At 40.2% G+C, this 27739-nt stretch overlaps 3 protein-coding genes across 5 annotated transcripts in view; all 3 read left to right on the forward strand.

Moving 5' to 3' along the window:
• The first annotated feature begins 4 nt into the window (after positions 1 to 4).
• On the forward strand, positions 5 to 7268 carry colgalt1a (collagen beta(1-O)galactosyltransferase 1a). 2 transcript variants are annotated; one of them, XM_034219734.1, is made up of 12 exons: positions 5 to 388; positions 2817 to 2927; positions 3011 to 3128; positions 3640 to 3774; positions 3867 to 4071; positions 4177 to 4296; positions 4761 to 4837; positions 4966 to 5072; positions 5175 to 5307; positions 5386 to 5513; positions 5609 to 5815; positions 5906 to 7268. In XM_034219734.1, exons 1-12 carry the CDS (start codon positions 168 to 170, stop codon positions 6171 to 6173), a joined length of 1830 nt encoding a protein of 609 aa, XP_034075625.1. In that variant the 5' UTR covers positions 5 to 167; the 3' UTR covers positions 6174 to 7268. The 2 variants fall into 2 exon arrangements, with proteins under 2 accessions (XP_034075625.1, XP_034075626.1); XM_034219735.1 differs by having other exon boundaries at positions 76 to 342; positions 5906 to 6198.
• A 550-nt stretch (positions 7269 to 7818) lies between these two features.
• On the forward strand, positions 7819 to 20855 carry gmip (GEM interacting protein). Of its 2 annotated transcripts, none has more exons than XM_034219731.1 (21): positions 7819 to 8284; positions 9694 to 9784; positions 10271 to 10358; positions 10528 to 10567; positions 12537 to 12662; positions 13753 to 13817; positions 13978 to 14085; positions 14204 to 14284; positions 14522 to 14683; positions 14821 to 14958; positions 15456 to 15646; positions 15929 to 16020; positions 16102 to 16173; positions 16292 to 16381; positions 16463 to 16605; positions 16708 to 16884; positions 16981 to 17118; positions 17598 to 17797; positions 17887 to 18211; positions 18763 to 18865; positions 19620 to 20855. In XM_034219731.1, the coding sequence occupies exons 1-21, from the start codon at positions 8239 to 8241 to the stop codon at positions 20228 to 20230; spliced, it is 3087 nt and encodes a 1028-aa protein (XP_034075622.1). In that variant the 5' UTR covers positions 7819 to 8238; the 3' UTR covers positions 20231 to 20855. The 2 variants fall into 2 exon arrangements, with proteins under 2 accessions (XP_034075622.1, XP_034075623.1); XM_034219732.1 differs by having other exon boundaries at positions 7824 to 8284; positions 16111 to 16173.
• Positions 20856 to 21371: 516 nt separating this feature from the next.
• Positions 21372 to 27739, forward strand: part of lmx1al (LIM homeobox transcription factor 1, alpha-like) — a 16890-nt gene continuing 10522 nt past the window's right edge. Inside the window, exons 1-3 of the mRNA XM_034220110.1 lie at positions 21372 to 21531; positions 23325 to 23413; positions 24225 to 24414. Of these exons, the coding sequence (XP_034076001.1) occupies positions 21488 to 21531; positions 23325 to 23413; positions 24225 to 24414 (323 nt within the window). The 5' untranslated portion in view covers positions 21372 to 21487. The remainder of the gene's footprint in view (positions 21532 to 23324; positions 23414 to 24224; positions 24415 to 27739) is intronic.

Below are 27739 nucleotides of genomic sequence, written 5' to 3' on the forward strand. Positions count from 1 at the left end.
CTCAACTTTGCAGCGTTGTCACATCAGGAGCTGCTGAAGAGATTTCGCTTTTTTCTGCAATGACCGCGCAAAGTAAAGAGACGCCTTTGATATAGCAGTGTCTCATCAGGAGACACAACTGTAGCAAGATTCATTATATTATATATATTTCTTAATTTATTGCCGCAATGCCGGGGCTCGCCTGGCTCCCCGCCGCCGTGCTCCTGCTGCTGTCCGGCTGCTCTCCGGCTCGCGGATACTTCGCTGAGGAGCGCTGGAGCCCGGAGTCTGAGCTCCTCGCGCCACGGGTCCTCGTCGCCCTCATCTGCAGGAACTCCGAGCACTCTCTGCCGTATTTCCTCGGTAATATTGAGCGCCTTAACTATCCCAAGGACCGTATGGCTTTGTGGTAAGTTGATACTAGGACATGTTTGCTTTCTCGCAAGCTAGTAAGCAGCTAAGAAGTATATTTAAACTCCATGTCGCTAGCTAAGGTTTAAAAGTAAGATTCATTCTTGAGTTGTTTTGCATAAAAACTGCATTGGTGGCTGCTAGACTCAGTTTTAAGGGGTGGGAATGGGGTGGTGGACCCCCAGGCAATGACGGGGTGCAATGTGTCCAAGTTGTTTCGAGTTTCAACTATGTACACAAATCTCAACAAACGGGAGAATAACGAATAACTGACCCCGACATCAGAGCACGAATGATCACTTTCAGCAACCTTAGGTGGTCTCTGTGGTCGTACAGAGGTGAGCACATCTGGTCACTGCTCATCATCAGGGGGGCATGCATTGATCTGTATACGTGGAGGGGAGGGGACTCATCTTGCCGCAAGGGGAGCTGTATGATTTAACATTTAATCCTAATAAAGTGACTTATTGTTGAGTCTGCACTGTCCATTAATGCACACACAAACCTTTTAGTCTCATACTAGTTCTCCTCTCCTCCAGCCTGCATCAGCTCCTTACAGCCTCTGTGTTATTTGGAGTAATTGACTGTTTTATATCCCACAGATCTCCATCTTGTAAATCTTTAGCTTCAAAGGACCCCATCTGGGAGGAGTTATGTTGGCTATAGGGAGAAGTTTAAACTGTCAAACATGTAGTCAGTAAAAGTTTAATAACTGATCTTCCAAAACGTGCTATAACAAAAAGTGATCAACACTCATTTCACTTCATTCTGTTTTACTCCTCTAATGGAAATGTTATACTCATTTTCATCCTTCATCATGGAAAGTTGTGAAAATGGGACAATTTGCCTATTTTGCTTTGTGTAGGAATAGGACAAGTTCAAATACAGTATATGTGATTATGGAAACTAAAACCTAGTTGTATTATCATCTATTATGGCTCACTAAACACGTGTTTCCACCACATTCAAGGGTTAAAACAGTTGAACCCCACTTGTGACAGACTTAACATTAAAAACATTCTCCTGTGGAAGGTGCAAATGGATGTTCTAGACCTCTTAAACCTCTGTCTGCTGTGCGCGGGCTAAGTTTAGGGAAGTGAAAGGGAGGTTTTCTCACATAATAACAACATGCTCCAACAGCCCCCCCATGTTTATACCCTGAGCTCTCATCAGTGAGCATGACTGCCTGGAGGGCTCAGAGAGGTATGCTCGTCTCTCATCAACGTGACATTTGACTTTATTGAGGGGCTTTTCATAAGTGGCACTGTTTGATTTCCCTTTTATTGTGTTGGTTGAACTCTGTTGAACTCTTCTTTTGTTCATATGGCTGAGGTAAGAACCGTGATGTTGACATACTCCGCAAGCGCATTAATTACATCTGTAAAATCCACACAGCTGCAATATGTTATAAACACTTTATGCTGTATGCCCTCTGCTAAAGCTTTTTGCAGCTGCTTGTGAGCCAAGACAGAAAATCAGAATTGGCCAAATTGTCATGTGAATCTTGTCTTTTAATCTAAGCCCTGCATTTTGTACTCTAAAATAGCAATGGTAGTTTAGCTGTAACACTACTGGTAGAGATGTATGTTTAGAGCACCAGTGATACATTGTTCAAAACTATGCTTTAATCAAATATTTATTTGAGCTAAACATTAAATGGAAATGAGTGTAATTCAACGTTTAAGGATGTATATGGATTGACAGCAGGATTGAGGGATGCAATGGTTTACCAAGGAGCTGCTATGTTCTCACAGATCCACGTGAAATATGCCGGGGAAAGTTTGGCTGTCGTCCCTATGAACAGAAAACCAACTCGGCTGTAGTGCAGATGTTCTTTTTGCAAGAAATATATTTGCCCTCAAACTAAACTACATGGCTGAAGCCCGGAAGACCCTGGATTTTGTTTCGTGGCAAATTTCTCCGACTTTTTTTATAAAGAAATTCAGGCATTTCTAATGACCTTGATGGTGTTCATCTGGTTTCCCATTTGTCCTCAAGAATGTCTGGAACCAATCACTTCCTTTTGTTTTAAGCTATTGCAGACAAAAGTGTCACCTTTATAATGGTGTGTATCGCTCTTATTACTTTCCTGAATTGGTACTCCTTGGAGTCTGATATGCTGCCCTATAGTATCTCAATAAGATATGGAGTATCTTTGTTATGTGATGTTGGTATCATTAACACTCATGTCAGTTCCCACAGCTGCAGACAAAGTGCTTACAAACATTGAACACTGGGCTTTTGTTATCTGAGCCATGGTATTGTTTTTCAACTCTTGGGTCTTGCGTTCAGTCTGGTACTTGTGCTCTACATTCAACCAATGTTATTGTTCTCCTTATTTTGCCCTCACTTGCTGAAAATGTCCAACCCCTCTAGTGTTGAATAGACTTCTTTCTAATCATTTACCTTTTGTTGTTTATTGACAGGGTGGCAACTGATCATAACAAGGACAACACCACCGTCATTCTGCGGGACTGGCTTGTGAAGATGCAGAACCTTTACCATTATGTGGAGTGGAGGCCAAAAGAGGAACCCCGGTGAGTTATTTACTTGAGTCTCTGGTGAAACCATGCATTTTTGAAATGGCTCAGTCTGACCATTACCCAAATGTCTCCTGTAGAGGTTATCGTGATGAGGATAGTCCGAAACAATGGACAGACCTCCGTTATGAGCATGTTATGAAACTTCGGCAAGCAGCGCTGGTGTCGGCTCGTGAGATGTGGGCAGACTACTTCATGGTAGGTCAACAAAACTACTCTTTACAGGCACAGCGTAAAGCACAATAACTCTGAGCAATTTTGAGCCTATGCTTCTTCAAAATTCTGTATTGTCCAATAATAGCAGCAGAAGGCTAAGTACAGAGTCAAAGCACCACCACAGTTGTAATTTTGTCACCAGGAAGGGTGTTCAAAATTGCCCCAGTTATATGTTTCTGTCTCATATGGTTAAAGCTTATCTGGATCCTTACACTGACACAAAACTTAACCCGACATGAACCATATTTAAAAACCCTGCACGTTTCTATTTGTATTCCCCAGACCAGCAAACATTGTCCAGCTTCAGTGGGGTATACTTTTGAAGCAAATTACATCCAGAATTGCAATGATTTTGTGCTACCAATGTTAACCCTTCACCCTTAAAAACAGAACTGAGATGAGCAGTCAGTGAGGTTTGTTTAACATCTAGGTTTTTAGACACTTTTCAACAATTCACAAACATATTAACACTTGATTTCCTTCCCTTGTGTAGCTGGCAGACTGTGATAACCTCCTTACCAATCCTGACATGCTCTGGAAGCTCATGGGAGAGAACAAGACCATCATTGCTCCAATGCTCGAATCCCGTGCAGCCTATTCAAACTTCTGGTGTGCAATGACCTCCCAGGTACTGTGTTGTTGATTGGATGCACATGTTTGTGTACGTAAAGCTGCTCTGTTTGATATTAAGAATGCTCTTAAACCACACTTTTTCTTTAGGGTTACTATAAGCGCACTCCTGCATACTTACCCATAAGAAAGCATGTGCGCAAGGGCTGTTTTGCAGTTCCAATGGTCCACTCCACCTTCCTGATAGACCTCAGGAAAGAGGCGTCCAGGCAGCTGGCCTTTCACCCGCCACACCCAGAATACAGTTGGGCTTTTGACGACATCATTGTGTTTGCGTTCTCCGCTCGGATGTCAGGTATTAAACAATTCAATGCTTGAATCTACATATTTGTATCTAACCTTTTTAACCTACGTGGTTTGACTTCATATTTGTAAAACATTTGAATTCTCTGCTCTACAGATGTTCAAATGTTTGTGTGTAACAAAGAGACCTATGGTAACCTTCCTGTGCCTCTGCGATCCCACAATACTTTGCAAGACGAAGCTGACAGCTTCTTGCACTCCCTGCTGGAGGTTAATGGTGAGTAGCTTCCGACTGAGGGCTTTACTTCTGCATCTAACGGCCCGTCTACACAGCGGCGTGCCTTTAAGCTTGGCGGTGGATGTGTCTGAAGGCCGAACTGCATTGTGGGAAGTGAAGCGGAGCTTTGCTGGCGTGGCTCGCTGCAAAAGTTGAGCAATGTTCAACTTTTGAAGCCTCGGCAGAAGCGTCAGCCAATCGAATCATATGCCAGTACAAGCTCTAGCCAATCAAACCGCTGCTTGTGTGTCAGGGGCAGGAGACTCATGTGATTGGTCGTTGGTCGAGTTTCAGACACGCCTGCCGGCAAGCTTCAACGCACGCCGCCGTGTGGACGGGCCGTAACTCTCTTTTTGCTTGATATTCTTCTTCCTACTTCTTTATTTAAAGCTACCTATCAGCATGGGATTCCTATATATCACTTGTATACCATTTCTGCATCCATCTTCCCTCTCACTGTGTAGTGCGAAATCCCCCAGTGATGCCTTCCAAATACGTACCTGTTCCTACAAAACAACCTGACAAACTGGGCTTCGATGAGGTGAGTATCGAGTGATGTGAAGATGGAGTCTGCAAAAATGGCCCTCTTTCCCCTGCTGTGCTGAATGCCTCCCCTGCTGTTAGAAACCTGTTATTACATTGACTGGCTCCACTTTCGTCCATGTGTAGGTGTTCATGATCAACCTGCCGAGGCGCACTGACCGCCGAGAACGTATGATGAGTACGTTATATGAGCAGAAGATAGCATGCAAGGTCATTGCAGCTGTTGATGGAACGTAAGATCACTCTATTTAATGAGTACTTTATACCTATTTAGCACCTATTTTCCCCTTTTGTGCGTTGTCACTTTGTCACATTTGTTCTCATGTCTATTTCAGAGGGATGAATATCAGTGAAGTTCATAATTTAGGCATCCACATGCTCCCTGGATACAATGACCCCTACCATAACCGCCCACTGACAAAGGGAGAACTGGGTTGCTTCCTATCCCACTACAACATCTGGAAAGAGGTGAACACAAGAAGCCAAGCATTTGAACGTTTGTGAACCAGACAGATAAGTGATTGATAAATGTGTCTCTGGACTTAGATTGTGGAGCGACGACTGGAAACCTCCCTGGTGATTGAAGATGACCTGCGCTTTGAGATCTTCTTCAAACGGCGCTTGATGAACTTGATGAAGGAGGTGGAGGATGAAGGGCTGGACTGGGATCTCATGTGAGTTTGTGCCTCCTTCACAACCTTCAAATTGTCCTTTAATCTCCTAAATAATCAACTGCTTCTCACGCTTTCCTTCCATCTCTTTTTTCCAGTTATATTGGTCGGAAAAGAATGCAGGTGGATCGCCCAGAGAAAGCAGTGCCTAATATCCACAACTTAGTGGAAGCAGATTATTCATATTGGACTCTAGGCTATATGATATCATTACAAGGGGCGGAGAAGCTTTTGAAAGCTGAACCCCTGAAGCGGATTTTGCCAGTGGACGAGTTTCTGCCCATCATGTTCAATAAACACCCCGTGTAAGTGTGCAGATACACAACTATCACTTCTGCTCATACATTTTGATTTATTTTTGTTTGTTTTGACTGACATTACCTTCTCCTCCACAGGTTTGATTATATGAAACAGTTTGAAACCAGGGACCTAAAAGCATTTTCTGCCGAGCCTCTTCTAGTGTATCCAACACATTACACAGGCGACAGCGGCTACATCAGCGACACCGAGACCTCCACAGTGTGGGACAATGACAAGGTCCGTACAGACTGGGACAGAGGGCGCACAGGAAAGACTGGGCAGCAGGCTGAGATCAGCACTGAGGCCCAGAACTCCGATGTGCTCCAGTCGCCTTTGGACAGTGCAGCACGGGAGGAGCTATGAGAGCAACTTAATGAGAGCTTTGGAGTATTTTACAAACCACCTTTTTAATCATGTTTCAGCTTTACATTTTTGGTTTTGTGTAACATCCCTGGATTAGAGTTTGGAGGAGTGTGACAAGTTAAAAAGGGAACAGGGGTGTCTTGTGTTTTTCGTCACGTTGTCAGTTTTGCATTTTTACTTTTATAAAGGCACTAGACTTGCCATTTGGAATGGCATTTGCAGTACCCAACTTCTGTCTGTCATACAGAAATGAACTTATATATTTGCAAAGAATGCAATTCAACTTTAACATTTCAGTAATTGGGCAGTTAACTTTGTCCTTGTTTGAGATTACAATATGAAATGCTTTTTGTTAAATGCATTCTCAAGACAAAACATATATTTGAGTGTTACCACACTGAATGTGACTGAGCAAAATCATGACTTTTACAGATATTTGTTTGTTTAAATCACCATAAATAATGTTTTAATGCTTTTATCCAAGATGAGAAACATCTGCATGTCTTTTGCTTTGATACTTTAGTATTTTGTCTTTTTTAAACTTCATATTGCTGTTTTTATTTTTTTAATATCCATCAGCCATCACTTCAGATGCTTGAACCAGAGCTTCCTTTTACCAAAGCAACAAAACACACAATCAACAGTTGCAGTACTTGGTATATACCAATGCTTTTCCTTATTCCTGTGTCTTTTCTCTCCACTTTGGGATTGTTTCCAGACTAAACCCGCTGTTGACAATTTTATGGTTGGACCAACCACTTTACACGCCTCAAACTTGCTGATTTGGGAGTAATTTAGTTATTTAAGCCCTTTAAGTTCCCTTTAAAGAGAACCCACCCACATCCAAACAGGCGTTCCACCTCTTAATCATTTTCAGTTAAATCTGATTTTGAGCATTTTGGGAGTGTAAGTCTTCATAAAATGTCCCTTGGAAAAGAGAAACAAACAACAAAGGGTTTGTATTATCTTACAATTTGCTAAATATTTATTCTGTCTTGGCTTTGTTGTTTTTTTGGCAGTTCACCCACAGATATTGCACAAAATGTTATTGGTGCATTGTGCCAAGGATAAATAAACATTTTTATTTTTAAAAAAGCTGAATTTGTGATTACTGTGATATTGCGTATTACAATGCTTGTGTAACCAATGTATCTCTGTAAATGTTAGTTTGTGCACATTTTACAAGATGGGGAGAACAAACAAAGGCATGAGTTATCACTAACATAACTTTTTTAATTCTTAAAACAAATGTGGATATTTTGACAGAACATTTCTTTCTGACCACACCTTCATGCATTTTGCATGTGATTTCTCTGTTAAAAAGCTGTTTATTCAGACCTCATGTCATGTACCATGCTAAATGCATGTGGTAAAACTGTGGTGAGCCATTAAAAGCATTTATATGTAGTTCATTTGTATAATGTCATACAAGCAGGTATTGAGTTCAAGCTCACTTGCTTTTATCTTTGTAACCCTTAAGGTATCATCATTTTACTGACACTGCTTTAATGTGAAGCTGTGAAGGTTATATTGTATGTCCCACATACCGTACAACCTTCACTATTCCCAATACATAACAACCAAATTCTCTGAATAAATCTCCTTTTTATTATGTCATGAAGAACTTAATTTGATCAAATGTTGAAAACTGATATCAAGCTTTGCCGGCAAATATCAAGTTCAAATGTGGTATAATTGTCGCAGAGTAATCTGTAAAAACATATGCTTTAAAATCATTTTTTCTTACTAAAGTGACACAATTAAAAAACAGTTGCAACTTGTGATAGCGTAGGTGGGGCCTACAGTGACTGCTAGATACACTTCCTCTTCCATGTTGGTTAAAAAAAAAAACGTCCACCTCCACTCTTCAAGAGGAAGGTCTTTTTTAAGAGCACAACGGCAGCAAGCTCAGAGCTGCATGCTAACCATCCGTCAGTGTGTGTACGCTCTGCAGTGCAGTGTTCCTGCCCCTCAACATTTAACTGTGTATTGCAGTGCGACCTTAAGGGCAGGTGATGTGTGATTGGTGACGGTAGGGTCTGGCTCCTGTGGTGATAGTGTAGAAATGGAAGAAGATCAAGTGCCTAACAAAGATTCCTCTCAAGCCACGGGTGAGTAAAGAATGAGATTTCTTGAGTTCATTTTGAGGAAATGTTGCCTTCATATATAAGCTATGTTACCCATCAGGCTTGTTGGTATGTTAAAGCTGTTTTGGTTAATTTAAAAATGACTTCACTTGTAAGGTTTGTTTTTTATATGTATGTTTGCTAATTGGAAATGTGCTGACATTGCTGAAGTGGCATTATGCTTGTGGGTGTATGCTTAATGTGCCTGGTTCTGCCTTTGTAAATGCTGTGTGTCATCCTCCTAGTCAAAGGAGGATTGCTGAACTTCCTGAACTCTTCATCCGTTTGACACGTTTTTGTTCGTTTTTTTCTGTGTGACTTCTGTAATTTTATTTAACAAGACATGGCTTTCTTGTATCTTTGCCCACAATAGAATATGAACTATAGATATCACTGAGAATGGTGTGACAGTTAAGTAGATTTCTTTGCAATATGTTTGTTAGTTCATAGGAACATTTCACATGTGACTTCAATTCACAAACATAAAAAACGGCAAACAAAAACAATCCACAGTTTTTTATTTTACACTTAAACTCTGTGTTTTAGTTTTGATGAAACATTTATATTGCCTCTCAATTCTCCCTCCTATACTGAAACACTGCTGGTGTGAAAAACAAAGGCTGTTTTTATAGGACGTGACATACATTGGTAACAGGATGTGGTTGACCAAAATGTAGACGTCTCTGAGAGGCTTTTTCTTATTTTTTGCATCTGTTGTAAATCAACAGTTTTTAACGGTCTGGTGTGCCCGAAAGTGAACCATCAGTTTACTAGTGGGAGTAAATTAGACTGAGACTTTGTTATCAAGATGTACCGTGTTGTTCCTCATTATATTTTGGTTTACATTTAGACCAAGTTCTCAGAAATATAAAGGAAATGCTATTAGCCATGACTTCAGAGGAACTAAATTAGATTTTTTATTATCCATTCATTATATTTATATCTCTATGATCTTGTTAGCACAGTCATTATACTAATGCTTGTTTAGCTGATGCCTCTGTGGTAATGAGTAGTGCATAGGTAAACTATGTATGTTTCAATGAACACATCTGCAAAATGTCAAGAGAGAAGCAGGTCTGAGCAACATGGCTTATTCATCATTCATACCTACAAAGTTATGTTTTTGTTTTTGAGGCATTATAATACAAAGAAAACTTAATTTCTAGAAAACGTAAAGCTTATTTATTTACAAAGCACAAAAGGCTCTGGTTTGTAATGAAGTGGTTCACTCTACTTTTTGTAAAAAGAGAATGTTTATTTTGTGTTGAGATGGTATCTACATGTTTGTATGGTCTGTGTTTGGTGGTTAGATCACATTTTGAGATCTCAAATCTACAATGTTGTTCTTAAATAAATAGATGTTACTTACACAATCTTTCCATTTCTTATTCCAGATGTGAAGAAAGTGCAACGTAAATCTGAAACCAAGCGATACAGTGAGATCTTCAGAGACTTTGATAATCTTGAGTTATCTTTAATTTCTTGGTAAGTATTTCACATTTACAAATCGCACAGTGTAGCCACGTCTTGTCCCGTTCACCTCTGGGCTTGCTCAGAGTAATCTGATTACTGTGATGGGGGAAAAAACTGTAAGTGAGACTTCATTCAATCAGGCTGTAAGCATGGCTGGTCAGAGTATACCAAACATGATCAAACTATTTAGATAGAGTTGTCAACTCAAGGCCATAATCCAACCATTTTAAACTCAGCCAGCTACAGTAGGCATGATCTTTCATCACAGATTGTTTCATGCAATGGGACCACATTTTTTAAATCTATGTAAGGCATTTGTGTGTGATACTGATCAACAACATGTGCAGTTAATGTGTTTCCTACATCTGTCGTCAACGTGGAAACATAGCTTCAGGTAATGTTTTTGTAATATGTTCCCCAACAAACCCTATGACTTTTTAGGTATTGTTATTTACATTTTTCTGTGTTTCCCTCCCAATCAATTATTTCACTTCTCAGTTCCGAGGAGGATCTGGTAGACATAGACTCACAGTCCATTTCAGAGTCCATCTCGACAGAAGGCGCAGATCCCACAGAGCAGCATGATGTAAGGAATCAATACCTAGCTTAATACTGATGTCTGTTACTTATATTGTGATTTATTTTTTTAAAGCACTTACATATAATTTAATTTGCTTATTACCCACATATTATATTGTGTGTGGAGGATTAGTGAGTCAAACTCTGTTTTAAAACAGGCTACTTTTTGTCCACAGGTATGTGCTGAGGCAAATGAACTGGATGGAAACCAACCAGGTATGATTTATGTCAAAGAGAGGAAAAGGACCGTGTGTGTATGTGAATGTGTGTTTGTGCTCTGCTGTTTGAGTCAGTTGCTGTCATAGTAGTCTATTTTCTTCTATCTTGAAATCTATTCTTGTAATTAGCAGTGAGTTGTAATTGCCCTGTTGTAACAAGATTAGGATAAAGGTCCAGGATTAAAGCACGAGACAGCTGCTGCCAGTTTTGGCCTCAGACACAAGCGGGAAATAGAGGGGTCTACTGAAAAAGGAAGTCTCAGTGTTAAGCACGCTATTAAGGTAAATATAGTGTAGAAAGAGTAAAGGACTAGACTGTCTTTGCCAAGTACTCCAACTCAGTTTGATTTTAAGGTCACAGTCCACAGTAAGAGATTAGGAATTACAGGTTGGATAGCATTACAAAAACCACAGTGGTAGTAATAATGTATAAAAGGCTCAACAAACTCTTTTTATTTCCACTGTAGATGCGTCATCAATGTCCTCTTTCAGCTTTATGTCCAAATCCACTTCTGTTAAACGCAGCCATTGTTGCTGTATCCGGTTAAAAGTCATTCCTTATATCACACTGCAGAGAGACCAGTTAATTTGTATATGTGTAATCAAGTCTCACTAAGCACATCACTAGAGCATGCTCTTTGGCGATCTGGTTTCATGTGTTTCCATTGGTTGGGGTTGGAAACCTACCAACACCTCAACCCCCCCCCCCCTTTACTCAGACAGTCACACACCATGAGGAGGTAAACCTCACTGATGCTCCTCTAAAGCCTGTCACTTCACAATCTGGACCTGACAAGGATAATCCCCAATCCGAGCGCAGGGGGAGGAACCCATGTGGCGGCACAGAATCTTTTCGGAGGCTCATTTCTGAAAGTGCTCAGAGCTCTTCCTGAAACAAAACACAGAGAGGAAGGCTACCAGAGGTCAACCCTGGCACACAATCTTGCCGCAAAGTCCTAATTTTTCTTAAACTGCCTGTTTTTTTGTTTCGATTTTGCTTGAAGACAAAATATCACCCTGCTTGGATTTGTATACCACTGACTGGATGAGGTGTCTGATTGAAAAGAAGAAAAAAACAGACCAGAACAAATATCTGCATCTCTGAGTGAGGAAGTGAGGGGAGAAGTTGTTGCACTCTCTCTGGCTTTGCATGCATGCTCAGTTAAAAACAAAGCTGCTTCTTGGAACTGAACTGTGGATCCTTCAAAGTTCAATCTCTTGAACTTCATCTGTTGCTCTAACTCTTGCTTACAGAAGAAAATAAGGATATGCTCTAATAGATTTTGACATTTTGTTGCAAATGTTGTGAAAGTGTAGCACAGACATTAAGAGGAAAGAAGAAAGTGACGTGGGGAGTGCTTGAGAGAACACATGCTTGTCACAAATGCCCAGTTTTGGTGTGAGTCAGAGGAAGAAGTAGAGTGGTTGTCATTAACCGCCCTACCTGCCTGACCACAGAAGAGCTGTGACAGGAGGGGGACTGATACTGCACACTGGCACTGGACTTGTCTATTATAAGTGAACAGGTGTAAGAGGGAGGGGCCAGGCAGAGAGAGGAAGGGAGGAGAGGAGGGAAGTTATTTCGCTAAAGCTCTTTCTCTCTGGTCCATAGAAGAACCCTCTCTCAGGTCACTTCTCCATATGTGCCTACTCAAAGACTCATACACCCACTGTGCGTACTGTTCTGAAACCTGTTGAAACCACAGGACTTTTATTCTGAGGAGCTGATCTAACTTGGAAAATGCATTCATTGTTTCCTGTATGGGGTTTGTGACGACCAAGTGACATTTTTGATAAAAGTCCAGTTGGGGGGATTTCTCTCTAGAGTATAGAGATGATTATTTTAAGCTGAAGGCTGTTTGAGGAGCAGAACAAATGTTGTGTGTGACCTAATGGACAGTGTGTGATCGCTGGGTCCAGCTCCGAGTGTGTGGAGCCAGCAGTGATGGTGATGTACTCCCTCTCAGTCCAGGAAGCGGACCTGGCTCTCTGTCGATGTGATGATGGAGTAGAGACGGCAATGCAGTACACCAAGATGTGGTGCCGCTACGCAAAAGACCTCCTGGCCTGGATGGAGAAAAGAATCAGCTTGGGTAAGCCGGAAAACTGTTGTGTAAAATGCAAATTATTGTCAAAACATGGTAGTGGTTCCATCAAGGCAGCTGTGCTTACAATGCTAATGCATTTGAATATAAACTGAACACAGAAAAATATGAGTTGTGACTTATAAAATGCAAATGTGTCTCTACATGAGATAATCCACTGCATGGAAAAACTGCTATTTATCAGTTTTTATGTGTGGGCTATTATATTTATAAGTATGTGGGACTTTTCAAATGATGTCTAACAGATTTAAACGTGTTGTTGTTTACCAAATTGAAACTGTTGTCCCAGAAACATAGCAACAAGACGCCCACATATTCCTAGAACAGTCAGAAAGAGTAACAGTAGTCAGCAGGCTTCAGTTGTCCATGGATGAAGAGCCAATACTTTAGGTTAGGGTTGTATGGAAAACACCATGTTGTAACTTGCCATGACATGCAGTCACCTCAGGGAACCACAAACTGTACACACGGAGAGAAAGGATTATAGAGCAGATTAACAGGGCAGAGCAGGGTAATAAAGGAGATGGGCACCTTTGAAATAAATAGGCAAACAGATGTGTCTGTTTGTGCTGGTATCAACACACACAAATGCTGTTTTAAAAAAGTTATCTTCTTGAAATGTATTTTTGGTTTAATTGATATGGACAGATACAGTATACAGGACAATTGTACTGTGTTTATTGCTATTAGCAGATGCTAGTTTGCAATATCTGTCCCTACAACCTTTTGTGTAACTCAGGCATTAGAACTGAGAGGTAAGTAGTAGATTAAACAGATCTGCATGAAGCAAAACATTACATTTAAAAACTAGACATTGTTGCAGGTTTGTTGCTGAATTAACCAGGATTTGATATCTCTCTTAAAAGTGATGAAGTTTGGAACAAACAAAAAGTGATGGGTTGAAGATTCGATTCGTTTTTTCAGTAAATGTCAGGTTAATCTGAAGGAAAATCAAGGCTGAAAATCAAGGCTAAAAACATCAATCAATATTGTGGTCCCCGTCAACCGACCAACTCTGTTTATCTTTTCTCAATGTACACTATCTTGTCGTGTATAAATATATTGATTTTGTTGACAGAACAAGAATTTGCCAAAAATGTAATGAAGACAGCTGAAGGAGCAAAAGCCAATGTTGGACAGCAGGTACAGCTTGTGTTTTTATTTATTTATTGTGTACCAAGAACATGTTTAAGTGGTTATCACATGTGTCACTGTGTAATGTGAGTTGTTTCATGGGACATTTTTCCTCTCTTAGCAATGTTTACTATAGAAATTAAGTCTGAAGTTGTTTTTGCCATTGTAGGAAATGATGCCCCTGCAGCATATCTACACAATGGCGCTAGACCAAGACATCAAGAACAGTTTGTCTTCTAGAAAGACGTCAGAACTGCAACAAAACCGCTGTCACCAAGTATGGAAGCCCACACACACATACAAAAAGTTTGAGTTTTAGTATAAATCTTCTCTGACTTTTTGTGGCGGGTATGTAACTATGACTTTCTGTTTGATCCAATATCTCTCTCCCATAGGCATTGGCTGCCAAGAAGAATGAGATTGATAAATGGCGCCGGGAATTTAAGGAGCAGTGGGCAAGAGAACAAAGAAGGATGGTAAGTGAATTAGGAATATATGTGTGGCTGACGTTGAGCTCAGTTTATTACACTGTCAAAACTAATTTAGCTTAAATATATCACACTCCTACGGACTGGATGCCTGAGCAAGACTCTGAAGCATTTCCTTGTTGATGTATGCTTAACACATGTTGACTGCACATGGCTTGCACATTAGCAACAAACTCATCTGCTTTGTTTTTTTTCTGTGTGTCTGCTTGCATGTTGGTTTTCCAGAGCGAATCCGTGTCAGCTTTAAAAAAGGCTCAACAGCAATACTTCCAGCGCTGTGATGAGCTATTAAAGGCTAAAGCTATCACTGCCAAAGCCTTGGACGACATAGCTGGAATGAAAACACTGGACAAGAGGCGGAAGTCCAAGGATGACGCCCAGGCTAAGGTGAATGTCCCCTTAATGCACTCTACATTGTAGTTCTAGTACAGAACAAGTACTGTGTGTTATTATTCTTCTGTGTGTTTATAATGACACACATGAAGAAATGTGCAGCTCTCAGGTCTTCTCTTTTTCTCCCCTAGGTGGTGGAGACAGAGCTGCTGTACAGACAGTGTGTTAGTGATACCAAAATCCACCAGGATGAGTTAGTGAAGGCCAAAGAGAGAATTATTTCCCACATTCGCAAGCTCATCTTTCAAGGAGACACTGTGCTAAAGGAGGTTGGTATGAAACTCTGAATCTGTCTTTCTGGCAGCCTGCTTCCTCTTCACTGCAGCAGTCTCTGGCCAAACTTCCTCAAACATGGTTGTGGTATTAATTTAAAGCAGCATAAGCTAAAGGATGTAATCAGAATACCTTTATTAATTATGTACCACTCACTGTACCACCAGTGTTTCAGAAGGGAAGTGACAATGCATAAAACACCTCCCCTTTGTATAAAATCACACATATTTAAATATTTGCTATTAGTTGGTTGTAAACCATATATAAATACATATGTCAAATAAATGAATACAATAAATTACTTAAGCAGTGCTTAGTGGTCTGCAACACTTTGCCTCAATATGGGATCATTTAAAGGAAATACTCTTGCAGAATGTTGACAGTCATGTCATGTTTTACAACATTTCCGTAAACCTCCGTAAAAACATTTCTGATAAATCAGCACAGTAAAATCACTGCTTTGCCTCCCCACTATTTCTCCTCTCTGCATCAGGCCACAGTCAACATGTTTTACTACCAGCGACAGCACTCAGAGACGGTGCCCCTCGGCTATCAGAACCTGGAGCTGACATGCAGATCCCTGGAGCCTGGAAAGCCCTACCTGCTCTACATCCTCAGCAAGCGCCGCCCCGAACAACCTCCTCAAACCTTTACCTTCCAGGACTATGTACCACAGTGCAAAGGGTTTGTAAACTGACCGATGTCTCTGATGTAACTTTGGCTGTGATGTTAACTGTGGATATCATGAGAGCGTGTAGGTCTTTTATGTACCGTAATCTAAATGTTTCGGGACAGAAATGTAACTTAATATTAAGAGAATAACTTTTTATAATGTTTTAGAAGAAGCACTTCAAATCTAAAATGGAAAGTTAATTAATTTTAAGTGTGTTATAAGTTGAAAATAGCTTACATTTTGTATGCACTTCAACTCATTACAAATATTGTCACCACCTTTTTGTTTGATAGGAACAAGCGAAAAACCAGTAACCCTCTCAGCTTTCTGCCGGACTCATCACCTGTGACAGATGATAGCCCTTTCAGACAACACAGCGATGGCAGTAAGGACTTCTCATTTATACACTGTGATGAGATACGTTTTGCACTTTAATATTAACATTATTGTTCTCTTGTGTGTTTTGGTGCAAAAGGGAGAACAGGGTACAGTGACAGTGAGAGTTTTGGAGGCAGTTTAGAATCTCTGTCCAGCCCTGGTAAGTCTGCATTTTTTTCAGTAACTTTCCTGTCACGTGCATATGAAAACATTTCGAGATAAACACGTTTTCTTTCTCCTCTACTGTGTCCCTTCTCTTCTGCAATATATAATTGAAGCGCACACTAATAGGAGGCTGCCCAAAACCGCATCCACTTTGACAGTGTCATCAGACGACATGGACGAACGAGATGTTGCCTCTGAGTCAGGTTTGTTATTGCCATTGTACGCCTCCAAAACCCAACATGGGAATTACACTGTATGATTGTGTCCTTTACCTCTCCTTTCAGAATACATTGACAGTCAGCCAGTCAAAGTGCGAACGCTGTCACGAGCTGCACTGACGCACCGACTGAGGAAGATGAAGAGCAAGATGGTCAAATGCAAGCATTGTGAAAACTACATTGTTGTCAATGGAGTCGAATGTGAGGAGGTAAGAAATAGGGGAGATGGACAGTGATGGGGAGTATTGAGAAGAACAGCAAGAAATGAATGGTGCTGAAACTGGTTGATAATGTCCTGTACCTGTCTTCAGTGTGGTCTGGCTATGCACAGAAAGTGTATGGAGGTATGTCAGTTGGAGTGTGAGAACAGGAAGGGGACCGTGTTCGGGGTGGACCTCTCTCTGATGTGTCAGGACGAGCCGGATAAGGTCCCCTTTGTGGTGCGACTCTGCACAACTGAGATTGAGAATCGGGCCCTCTCAGTCCAGGTACTATTCATATCTCAGTCACCCAAATGTATTATAGAGACATCAAGTTAGTTGTGGTTTCCTAACAGTTTTTTACCTCTCTTCTTTTTTTTCCAGGGGGTGTATCGTGTGAGTGGGTCCAAGCCTCGCATCCAGAAGCTTTGTCAAGCCTTTGAGATTCAAAAGGATCAGGTGGACCTTTCTGACCTTTCACCACATGACATTACCTCGATCCTTAAGCACTTCTTCAAGGAGGTACACGAGTCATTGCCAAATCACTTCACTGACTGAATAAGGCTGATTAAAAGTCCTCCCAAGACCAAGCAATTTATATTTGCCTTTGTGGGCTATGACACTCGGACTCATTTCAAACACCATGCATGCAGTAAAGAATATTATTATTTTTTTTTTTTGTTCTTCAGGAGGTTTTAATTATTTATTTATAAAAGTAATAACTGTATTACATTAATATTTAAGAACTGTGTGTTGATTTTAACCCTTTTAAAATACACATTTGAACCAATACCTTCAATATCACAATTCTTAGGAGTGAATTTTAATTACATAAATTAAACGTGCTGTACTGTATTGTACTTTTCTCGGGAAAAAAAGTCTTCATGCCAACTACAAGGGACATTTTATAATACATCACATTTCTGAGAAACAAGTTATGTTTCTTAATTCCCAATTACTTTTTTTTTTTTTTAACCTTTCTCTTCCTGACTCTCTCCCAGCTCCCAGATCCCTTGCTAACCTTTGACCTGTACCATAATTTCATCACGGTGGGAAGGACCATTCAGCACCTGAGTGAAAGGGAGCCGGCACCAGACACTAACGAGACAATGGACATCATTTATAACCTGCAAAAGCTGCTACAGAAACTCCATCCATATTGCTACACCACCTTACAGCACCTGATGTCTCACCTCCAAAGGTAAGCATGCAGCATCTGGTTACATTTTAGCCGACCCAGTAGAACGAATTTTCATGGGTTTTAAATGTGTGTGCTTTCTGGTTTCGCAGAGTTTCAGAGAACTACGAGAACAAGATGTCCCCCAGCAATTTGGGGATAGTGTTTGGGCCAACACTATTGCGCCCTCTAGTGTCTACGGAAATGTCAATTAATGCCCTGCTGGAGACTAGTTACCAGTCTGTCCTTATTGAGTTCCTCATCACACATCGTGACAAGGTTTTTGGCCTTCAGCGGAGACACAGTATGCCCCCTCCTCCAGCTCCCACTGCACCTCTTCCAGACACCCCTCCCAGAGCTTCCTGTGCCCTGGATGGGGACATTTGTGCCGGCTCTGAACATGAAACCTCCACCAGAGAGCGGCCACACTCACTAGAAGTAAGTCTCAAAAACATTCAGCTCAAACAAAGAGTTAGTGATGTTTTCGAGTGATGGATTTGTGCAGGACACAATCTTCTTTTTTTCAAAGCATTTCACTGCTGCTTCTGGTAAAAAGGATCCATGGCAGTTGCTTTGTATAGGTTAGAGTGAGTTTGTTGCTGAGCTACTTGTTTAGCTGTTGTTTTAATAGTCTTAATCAGCACCTGGCACCTTTATCAGGATTAACACGCAGGGCAGCTGCTGTTTTTTCTTACTGCTTTCTAGTCGCTGACCTGCACCGCCTTCTGTCAAGCTATACTGTGTGGACCTCTCACTGCTATGGTTTATAAACAAAAAATGGTTTACCCAACTGTAGTAAGTTACAGTGGTTGTACCAGATGGCTTAGAGACACAAAGTAACAGTATCTGTCGTAGAATTGGTTTAAATAACCTGCAAATAAAATGCGGCAGAATCATCCAGTAGTAATTAATGACATAGTTCTGCAGTATGTCAGATCTGGACGTGGTCTGTAAACACTTGCACCACTCAACTTGTGTCATCCCAACAGAGTCGAACAATCAAGAGGCAGTCAAGTGAGGGTTATATATCTGACAAGTCTTCATCCAATGAGGCAGTGGACCAGCTCAGCCCTCAAGCCAATGAGAAAGCAGGTAGGCGGGACGTAGTGATAGAGCAGTTCCTCCTGACTAGAATAGATGTACATAGTTGATGTCATGTCGTTTATAGATGCCTAGGTCTTAGTTGTTAGTATAATTGGTAAGAGATTGTGATGCTATGTTGTACCTTTGCTGCTTGAGGACATTGTTTAATTAATCCTTTAGGAGATCTTGTAGGTATTACTCATACAGCCCCCGATTCTTTTACTTTATTCCTCACAGACCGATGGTTTGTTCTAGTTTACGGTTACTCAGTAATTCCCTATGCACCAAATACAGTGGAAGCAGAGAGTTTCCAGGGTAAACAGTTTCAATATTTCTTAGCGCTTTACACATTTCCTCAAGTTATTTATAGAAACAGATTTTCTTCCTTTTTTCTGCTACCCATCTAGTTGAATGTATCTATAAACTTGGTGAGTCGCATTGCGTCTAATCTTTTCTTGCTTGCTTTACTCTTTCTGTAGTTCTGAGGTGCTTCTTTCTTTGTGGCAAAAAAAGAGCAGTTTTGAGTTTTGGACACATATTTATCAACCTCAAATCCAGAACACACCTAGTTGTAAACACTTCATGCAGTATATAGATCCAGTCTGCTCTGTAGACTTTCCATACAGACTCTGTATGAATGTTTTAAGGTAAGGTTGAAGTGTCTGGAAAACAATATGCAGGGAAAGCCAAGTTTTCTGTACTCAATAACCTGTGTTTATATCACTTTTCTGAATCACATCTTGGTTTTCCTCTTCTGCTTTAGTCATGGCTATGAGAGGGGCATCAAGCGACTCTCAGGGTGAGCCTGTGAGGGAACCGGATTCTGTTTTGGTTACCCAGCCACACTATCGCTTCACCAGGCAGCCTGTGAAATATTACCGTCATCATAACCCAGGAGCCAGACTCCCCCACCCGGGCCGGGCAGCCAGACAGCCTGCAGCCTCAGAGAGGGGCTGTACAGGAAGTGCTGACAGCAGCCGCAGCTCCTCTCCAGAGCCACGGACACAGAGACTTTCCCAAAATGTAGACACCCCCCAGCCACAACAGTCCACCTTTGCAGCAGAGAATAAAGTGGACGTCCCTCTGAGCCCCCGCACGGTTGTGCAGTACATGCTGGGACTTGACTCAATATTAACCGAAACATCAGTCAGCACAGGACATGAGTCTTCTCAGGCGGTGGCATCTGGGTGTCAGGGTACTCAGAACAAAAATATGTCCTGTAACAGACAGGGTACTGGACAGAGGCCGGCTCTGTGTCAGTCACCAAAGACATTTCCTGTTGAAATGAACTTTACCTCACCGGCACAGAAGATCCTGTCTGGCCTGAAACTGAGGCGCAGTCTCTCAGGGAAGGACGAGCAGCTCTTTGTCTGAGGAGCTAAAGACATATCCAGACTGTTCACTGGAAAGGATTCAAAAACACTTGAGGACATATAACCATTAGTCACCATAAAGTTAAATGTGTTGAACTCACATTTGAGTCACTCTTAGAGGGAACACAGTTGAAATGTGTAGACCTAATGTTTCCTTGGATACAAATGCCTTTTATTTCCTTGATTTGATGTTGATATGGAGACCATCCAGCTGTCTTCTACACAGACCAGACAAGATAGGTTCACTTATGTATCAGTTTTATTCAAAATATGTAGTTTCTTTGAATGTTGCAGGTTAGGAGATGCAAACTATAGGTATCAAGTTTTTCCCTGAACATACTATAATCAGCTAAATTCAATTGCCATCAAGAGTTGTATTTTTAAGGTAATTTTGTTACATGTTTGTTGTGCTTTATACATTTTGTATAGACTCCAGATGGCAGATTATGTGGTACATAAACTGAGATATGCCTTCATTGGTGTCATGTGAAGACATTTCAACTCTGATGTTAAGTTTCATGCACCCTTCTTGTTCTGACACAAGGGGGCGGTCTTCTCCCAGTGTGTGGAGAAAACATGCCAGACACAATAGCAGAAGGGCAATAAATCAGTTATTTCTAATTACATGTTTTGAAATGTCACTTTTCCTACTTCCACATAAGCCTTATTTCATCTATACACCTGTTTCACTATAGTATGTAATGCCATATAAGGTTACGCAGCAATTTCAGATGTCCAGATGGAATTATGATTCTCTAAATCTTCTCATCTTCATCTGCCTTTGTCCTGTTGATAAATAGCTTTTCTCCAGAATCAGGCAGTTTAAGCATAGCATAAAAACATATTTGCCTCATAATAGATTCCCGTTTCACTTGGAGATAGATTAATGTCTCACTCCAAGTATTTTCCTGTACCAACTGTCCTATTAAGTCTCCGTCTAACCTTGAACAGAGAATGGGAAAGATCATCCTCATCTGAGTTATCAGGCTGCATCATCGCTCATCTTCCCCTCATCATCTTCCGCACCTCCCTCCCTCCTTGTGTGTCCATCTCCTCCCTCTGCGCCTTTTTACGCACAAAACAAGTCAGAGCGCACACACGGCTGGCGAAGAAAACGGGAGACAATAGACAATAGTTTGGGTCATCATGGTATTTGGATTTTTACCGTAGGCAACATGCGCGCCGGACTGTGAGATACAGGTGAACAATCTGTGAACGCGTCTGTTCATTTACTGGTCGAAAGTTGGTCCAGGTTTTAATGTTGCCAACTGAGATTTCAGCAGGAGTGTGCTTCACCTCAAGGTAGGACTCCGTAACTCAAGAACAGGTTGCCAGTGAAGGCAGGCTGGCGATTCACAAGTATAGTAGGCTATTTCTTGAATGAGTGTGTTCCTTACGCCCGCATCAGGGCTTGCTTACATTATGTTGTGCTTTTTAACCTGCCAAGGTAAACACATTATCAATTATTACATTTGATATGTTAATACAGACAACTGAAGAGAAGCGGTTGTATTACTGTTGGTGGTCAGTATCAAATATCTGCTTTGGAGAATCCCTGATGCTTATCGTGAAAAATGTCATTATCACATTAGTTTACAGCTGTTGTAATCACATCCATTTGTTTGGACACAAAAATACGCATAAAAACTCCACTTTTTTCTTTTATTACACGGGGATAATGTTGTCCATTTCAACATTTTCACATTTAACTTAACATATTTCCTCTTCTTTGTATATTAATTCCCACCTCAAAGGATTGGTCATTACCTTTAAACCACTGGTACTCATCCCGTAAATCCCCCCAGTGCGCTTTGAAATCAACTTTGTACAATTTATTGATCCTCGTATGATATGGCAATTATATTACCTTCAATTATATCTCCAGGCGACTTGCAGAAAGGTAATTAAATATTTGTGAACATTTTATTCCAGTATTCATTATCAGAGAGTAATGATTGATGTTTTACTAAAATATGTCAGTAATGTTTAAACCGCAATTAGGCAACACATCTTATCAGATTAGCTGTATTTACATAATTCATTTATTTTATTTCATTTCCCATTACAAAGCGGCATGACCCGAAGATATTCAATATCTGTGGATTTTACAGGCTAACTACCCAAGCCTTCCCAAAAGCGATTATATATATATATGTATTTAAAACAACCTTATTTGCAAACATCACAACACAAATCTGAAGGTCGATATCCAACAGGAACATTAGACTATATGTAGACCTATTGATTTAGCGAGCCTCAACAAATTAATTCCACAGAGACGGATACGGCCACAGCGTGGCATCAACATTGAAGAACCTGTAGAGAAGTTACAAGAATGCTAAAGTCTATTTCCGCAACACATTTTTTGTAGGACAACATTTGCCGTCAGCGTCTGTCAATGCGTCTGCAACATTTGTCACATAATGAAACCATTTTAAATTGGAAAAATAACCTGGAACCTTGAAAATGTTATTAAAGAGAACACTTTAAATATGCAGTCATTTCAACAAAACGTTGTCGTTTGAAATGAAACTGGGATTAAAAAAAATACCTGAATGTAGGCTACTTTTTGTTTTTTTGTGTTTAAAATTGCATACATATCCTCTTTTTGTTACGTTTTTGGTTATTATGTTGAATTATATTTGAAGGTCAAGATTTCATTTTAAAATGCCAAATTTGACTTGACCAAACTCGATATCGAGCCCTCAAGCTTTTGCCCAAAATATGCATAATATAATTTTGGTTCTCATATTTAGGCCTAATTCCTTTATTTAGATTTGTATTGAATAAACGTATCTCGTATTTGATGTTTTTCTATTTTTATCAGTTATTTCTGTATGTATTAACTTAAATGAAATCCAAGCATCGATTTCAGTTTAAATTTAACTTGTTTTTTTGGTCATTTAAAAATGTATCATAGGCTACTAGTTTATTTTCTGAATGACTGCATTCCTAATCTGCGTACATCGGCCTACATTGTGTCTCATTAATGTATTTCTTTTGGTTTTGTAATCACTGCAGTGGTTCTCCTGATACATTAATGATACATTTAAAATATTAAAAAAAATACATTGTGCATTTTTTTCTTTTTGTAGCGATCACATTGAGGGAAGGAGAGAAGGGATGAAAACAGAGGACAGCCCGCAACCCTGTCAGCAGCAGCCTCCATCCTCAACGCCTTTCGGTGAGTTAACGTGTAAGGCCCAAACTTTATAACCTCGCAATGAAAAATAAATATTTGACCTGTTACCAGAATATAAGGGCTCGTCATAAACGTGGGTATACTATTTATTCATTTGAGGCTATACAGACCAACAGCAAGAAGTACCATAGACTATTATCACGATCAAGTTGAATGTAGCATCGCGTAAGTCTGCCACAATATAAATTCCCATAGGAATAGTGTGAGTGTATGAGAAAACCTGCAAGTATGATACAATCATTATCACGGCAAAATTGATATGGTAACATTAGAAACGCACATTGAATAAAAGAAAATGGCAAAACCAAAAACTACACACACTTTAATGTTGTCATAGTTTTTAACGTATTTTTCTTTCTGTCCAGGAAAGAAAACAAAACATGATATTGCTAAATAGTACAATAAACTACAACTATACACACATATTTATTACTTTTACAATTCAAATCTTGCTCGTCATTTTAAAACTTGAGATAAAAAATGATATTAGAAATTGGGGGTTCTCTGAACTTCTCTCTGAATGAGTCTGTTAATTCCGTCTAAGGGGGCAGCAGTGTTTGTGTTCAATTGAATATCCCCATTGTTTTTGATTTAGTCGAAGAATATTATTATTTAAAATTGATGTAACATTATGTTGATTTTTTTGGGCCATTAGGACATTTTGGGGGAGTAAATATAATTCCCTATAGGGTGAGGCTTTATTGGGGAGACTGGGACGCATGACCTCAGTGTTTTTTTAAATACTTGGCCCTGCCTCTGAGTCTCTGTCCACGCTTTGTTATATTCCTTCCAGGTCCAGAGTACAGAGGTGGGGGAGAGGTGTGTGCGGGCTGCGAGTCTCCCATCGCAGACCGCTTCCTCCTGCGCGTGAACGAGCGCTCCTGGCACGAGACCTGCGTCAAGTGCGCCGTGTGTTTGAGCGCGCTCAGCGGGACCTGTTACTGCAGAGACCGGCTGCTGTACTGCAAACACGACTATGAAAAGTAAGAGCAAAACACACACACTGAAGTTCACACACACTCCGAAGTAGTGTTCTCTGTTTATTTGGGCTCATTGATTGTGTGGGAGAGTAGGGCAACAGTGGAAGCAGTACTCAAACATAAGTAGGCCTAATACTACAATATAAGCAGAATAGGCTACTGATGCTCTTATTTATATACCAATCTACAGGTTACAAACAACTTTCCAAGAATACATGTCCTCATTGTAGAATAAAAGCTTGCTAGCTAGCTTTATTTTCAGGGGTTTTCTCCCTGGCAACGTTTCATTGACAGCTTTTTTAATATTTAGCAGGTGTTTGCAGTTAATGTAGTGGCTATGTGTGGTTATATTGTGGGAATAACACACAAAATAACCGAACCCACAAAATATTTCAAATTGTATTTCTCAGTCAAGTCATTGATGAGCACTGATTATTAGGAATAACCTGTGCTTTACAAGAGATGTGTGGCTCTTATTGTCAGCAGGCTGAGAGTGAGATTCTCTCAAAGACTTAATATGAGACGCACTGATGAAAAACTTGTCCAAAAGCATGCTAACATCTGGGGAGGGGGAATACAACAACAACAAAAACACACACTTGACCACACCTCATAGAGAGTGCACAATGCTTTCTTCACGCTGAAACAGCTGGACCTTACCAATACATTAATCATCATTTGACACACAGCTAATCAATGTAGGTGTCAAGAAAGGTCATTTATTGTTTTGTAATAAGTCTGATTTAGAAAAAGTTAACATGTTACGCAAACATAAATGCATCAAAAGACCTACGCATGGCTGTAGATTTCCAGGCAATAAAAGTGTTCTACTGATAGTTGTTTGGTAAAAAATCACAGCATCAACTTCATTGAAATAGTGCGGTCAAGATCCCCAAATATTTAGAATTGCATGGTCATTTTTTGATTTAAATGATTTATCTTGAATGGTGCAGATTGGTTTGTCTGTTTGTGTCAAATACTTATAGAACCATTATTGATCATGTTCACAACCAAAACAGTTATTATTGGTTTTGTTTCATCATTCAGCTGTTCAGGCCACTGTGTGTGTGTGTGTGTGTGTGTGTGTGTGTGTGTGTGTGTGTGTGTGTGTGTGTGTGTGTGTGTGTGTGTGTGTGTGTGTGTGTGTGTGTGTGTGTGTGTGTGTGTGTGTGTGTGTGTGTGTGTGTGTTTGTGTACTGAATATGTGTGATTTATTTTGGTTATTTGGTGTGTGCCGCCAGTGGGTGTGCCTGCGATGGGAGCTCCGGGGTTGGACAGCTGAAGGACGGGCCTGTAGCTTGTTATCATTGTTTTGAAAAGTGTCAGACAGCATCCAGCAGCACAGACTCTCCCACTGTACCTGACATCTGGAGAGGAGAGGGAGAGAGAGATAGTGAGAGAGTGATAGAGATAGAGAGAGAAACTGGCTAATGAAAGTCCCATTGTGTGACGTTTATCTGGAAAAATGAAGGGGAAACGTGAAGGCAATAGCTTATCGTACATGTTTTCATTTTTCAGTGATGGAATGAAAAAGCCTATTTGCTTCCCTCGTGTAATGACTGTAGTTGGAGATCCAAATTAATAGTCAGCGGCTCATTCACTGTGGTGTTGATTTAGTCCCCTATACATTGCATGTTGATGGTTGCCTTGTTGTGTGATGCGGTGCCAGTCTTGGCACACAGTACTGCCTGTGACCTTCAGCAGATCAGCAACAATGTCTCCTTGTTTTCTCTGCAGTCTGTCCATCAGCGCTTCACACTACTACCCTCCACCCCCATCTAGAGCAGGTGTGTGCATTGTAACAGATAATATACGTGCAAGAATTTGGAACATGCATTCAAAAATATCTGCAGCTATTATGACATCCTTATTTTTTCTTTTAACCCTCTCCTTGTAGCTTGGTTCCTCTTGAGTCATTGTCATACCTTTTTAAAAGTGCCAATGAAATGTTTACATGATGATAAGACGACATCTTGCAGGGTTTTCTTGTGCATCCTGGGCGACTCTCCATCTCACCCTCATGCAGTATCTCTGGCTTGTCCAAATATATATATTTTTTATATTTGCTTTGATTACATCACTCAGTACTCACTTACAGGCAGACCTCTTCTCCCTGCACTCCGTCAGCATAAGCTTGAAGCCACACTATTACCCTTACATTTGTTCGCATGGGTTTTCTGTTGCTAGTATTCCCAAAAGAAAATGAATATAATAAATACTAAATGTGTTTGGAGAGATATATCATATTATTTTATAATTAATCTCATCTGCTTAGCACAAAAAGAAAAGAAATGCATGTAGATGAGAAATCTCATTTTGAAATGTGACCCATCCCCCGTCCTGATTCAACTGGACCAAACTGCCTTCGAGGCAAAAGTTTATTTAACATTTGCATGTTTAATGTTTTGAAAGAATATTTCGCTTCACAGGGATTCTCCATCAAACCCTGTGATGCTCAATGTCAGGTTTCAACATAACTGTAGACTTTAGGATGAAACACTGTTACTCAACATTTTCAAGCACTTTTTATAACTATAAAAGTTCAGTTTACCATGAGTCACATTCAGGTTCAGTCGCTTAAACGTATTATAATAAATGAAATCTCACCCTACTGCTACTCATGATCTATGTAATAAAACAGGAGATATATTTAATTTCAAGATTCCCTGGTTTCAATCTATTATGGAAATGAGGGGATTTAGACACAATAAACTCAAGTGCATCTTGTGGATTTTGTTTTGTTTTGAAACCTTAAGACATTCTCTGGAATTCCATCCCGTTATAAGCAGATGTTCAACGTGAGGCTTTAGAAAAAATGTGTGGCAAGGTTTACCTCTGTGTTTTAATGCAATGGTGCAATGCATCATTGCATTAAAACAATGATATATTGCTCCATTGGCAAATGGGCAGAATATATTATACATTTATGACGTCAGAAACATGAAGTCTGAGGTATTTTGTGACTTTTCTTACAGATCTAAATGAACTATGGTAAAAATGAGATCGATCAGTTTAAAATAACCACCAGCATCAGGACTAAAGACACCAGAGTCAGGGACAGTTTCATCCCACAGGCCATCAGACTGTTAAACACCTGAACTTTTGAAAGAACATCCATAACATTCATCTGTTCGCAACTTATCAATATTCCAATTACTTGTATACAGACTATTCTCCACTATTTATATTATATTCTATTTTATTTTATTTACTTGCACTATTTTATCTGCTTTATTATGTTGTAATGTTGGAGGAGCCTCTGATCATAACTACACTGTAGCTATATACAAATGACAATAAAAGCCTTGAATCTTGAAATCTTGAAAAT

This window comes from Gymnodraco acuticeps, unplaced genomic scaffold (assembly GCF_902827175.1).
Source record: "Gymnodraco acuticeps unplaced genomic scaffold, fGymAcu1.1, whole genome shotgun sequence".
In the NCBI taxonomy this organism is placed as follows: Eukaryota; Metazoa; Chordata; class Actinopteri; order Perciformes; family Bathydraconidae; genus Gymnodraco; species Gymnodraco acuticeps.

What these genes read in the sequence shown, in the direction of transcription:
- colgalt1a (XM_034219734.1), top strand. Translation starts at nt 168, where the DNA reads ATGCCGGGGCTCGCCTGGCTCCCCGCCGCCGTGCTCCTGCTGCTGTCC. An exon ending in AAGGACCGTATGGCTTTGTG is followed by an intron (nt 389 to 2,816) that starts GTAAGTTGATAC and finishes GTTTATTGACAG; the next exon opens with GGTGGCAACTGATCATAACA. An exon ending in ATTGCAGCTGTTGATGGAAC is followed by an intron (nt 5,073 to 5,174) that starts GTAAGATCACTC and finishes TGTCTATTTCAG; the next exon opens with AGGGATGAATATCAGTGAAG.
- gmip (XM_034219731.1), top strand. Translation starts at nt 8,239, where the DNA reads ATGGAAGAAGATCAAGTGCCTAACAAAGATTCCTCTCAAGCCACGG. An exon ending in GGAGAAAAGAATCAGCTTGG is followed by an intron (nt 12,663 to 13,752) that starts GTAAGCCGGAAA and finishes TTTTGTTGACAG; the next exon opens with AACAAGAATTTGCCAAAAAT. An exon ending in TTAAGCACTTCTTCAAGGAG is followed by an intron (nt 17,119 to 17,597) that starts GTACACGAGTCA and finishes ACTCTCTCCCAG; the next exon opens with CTCCCAGATCCCTTGCTAAC.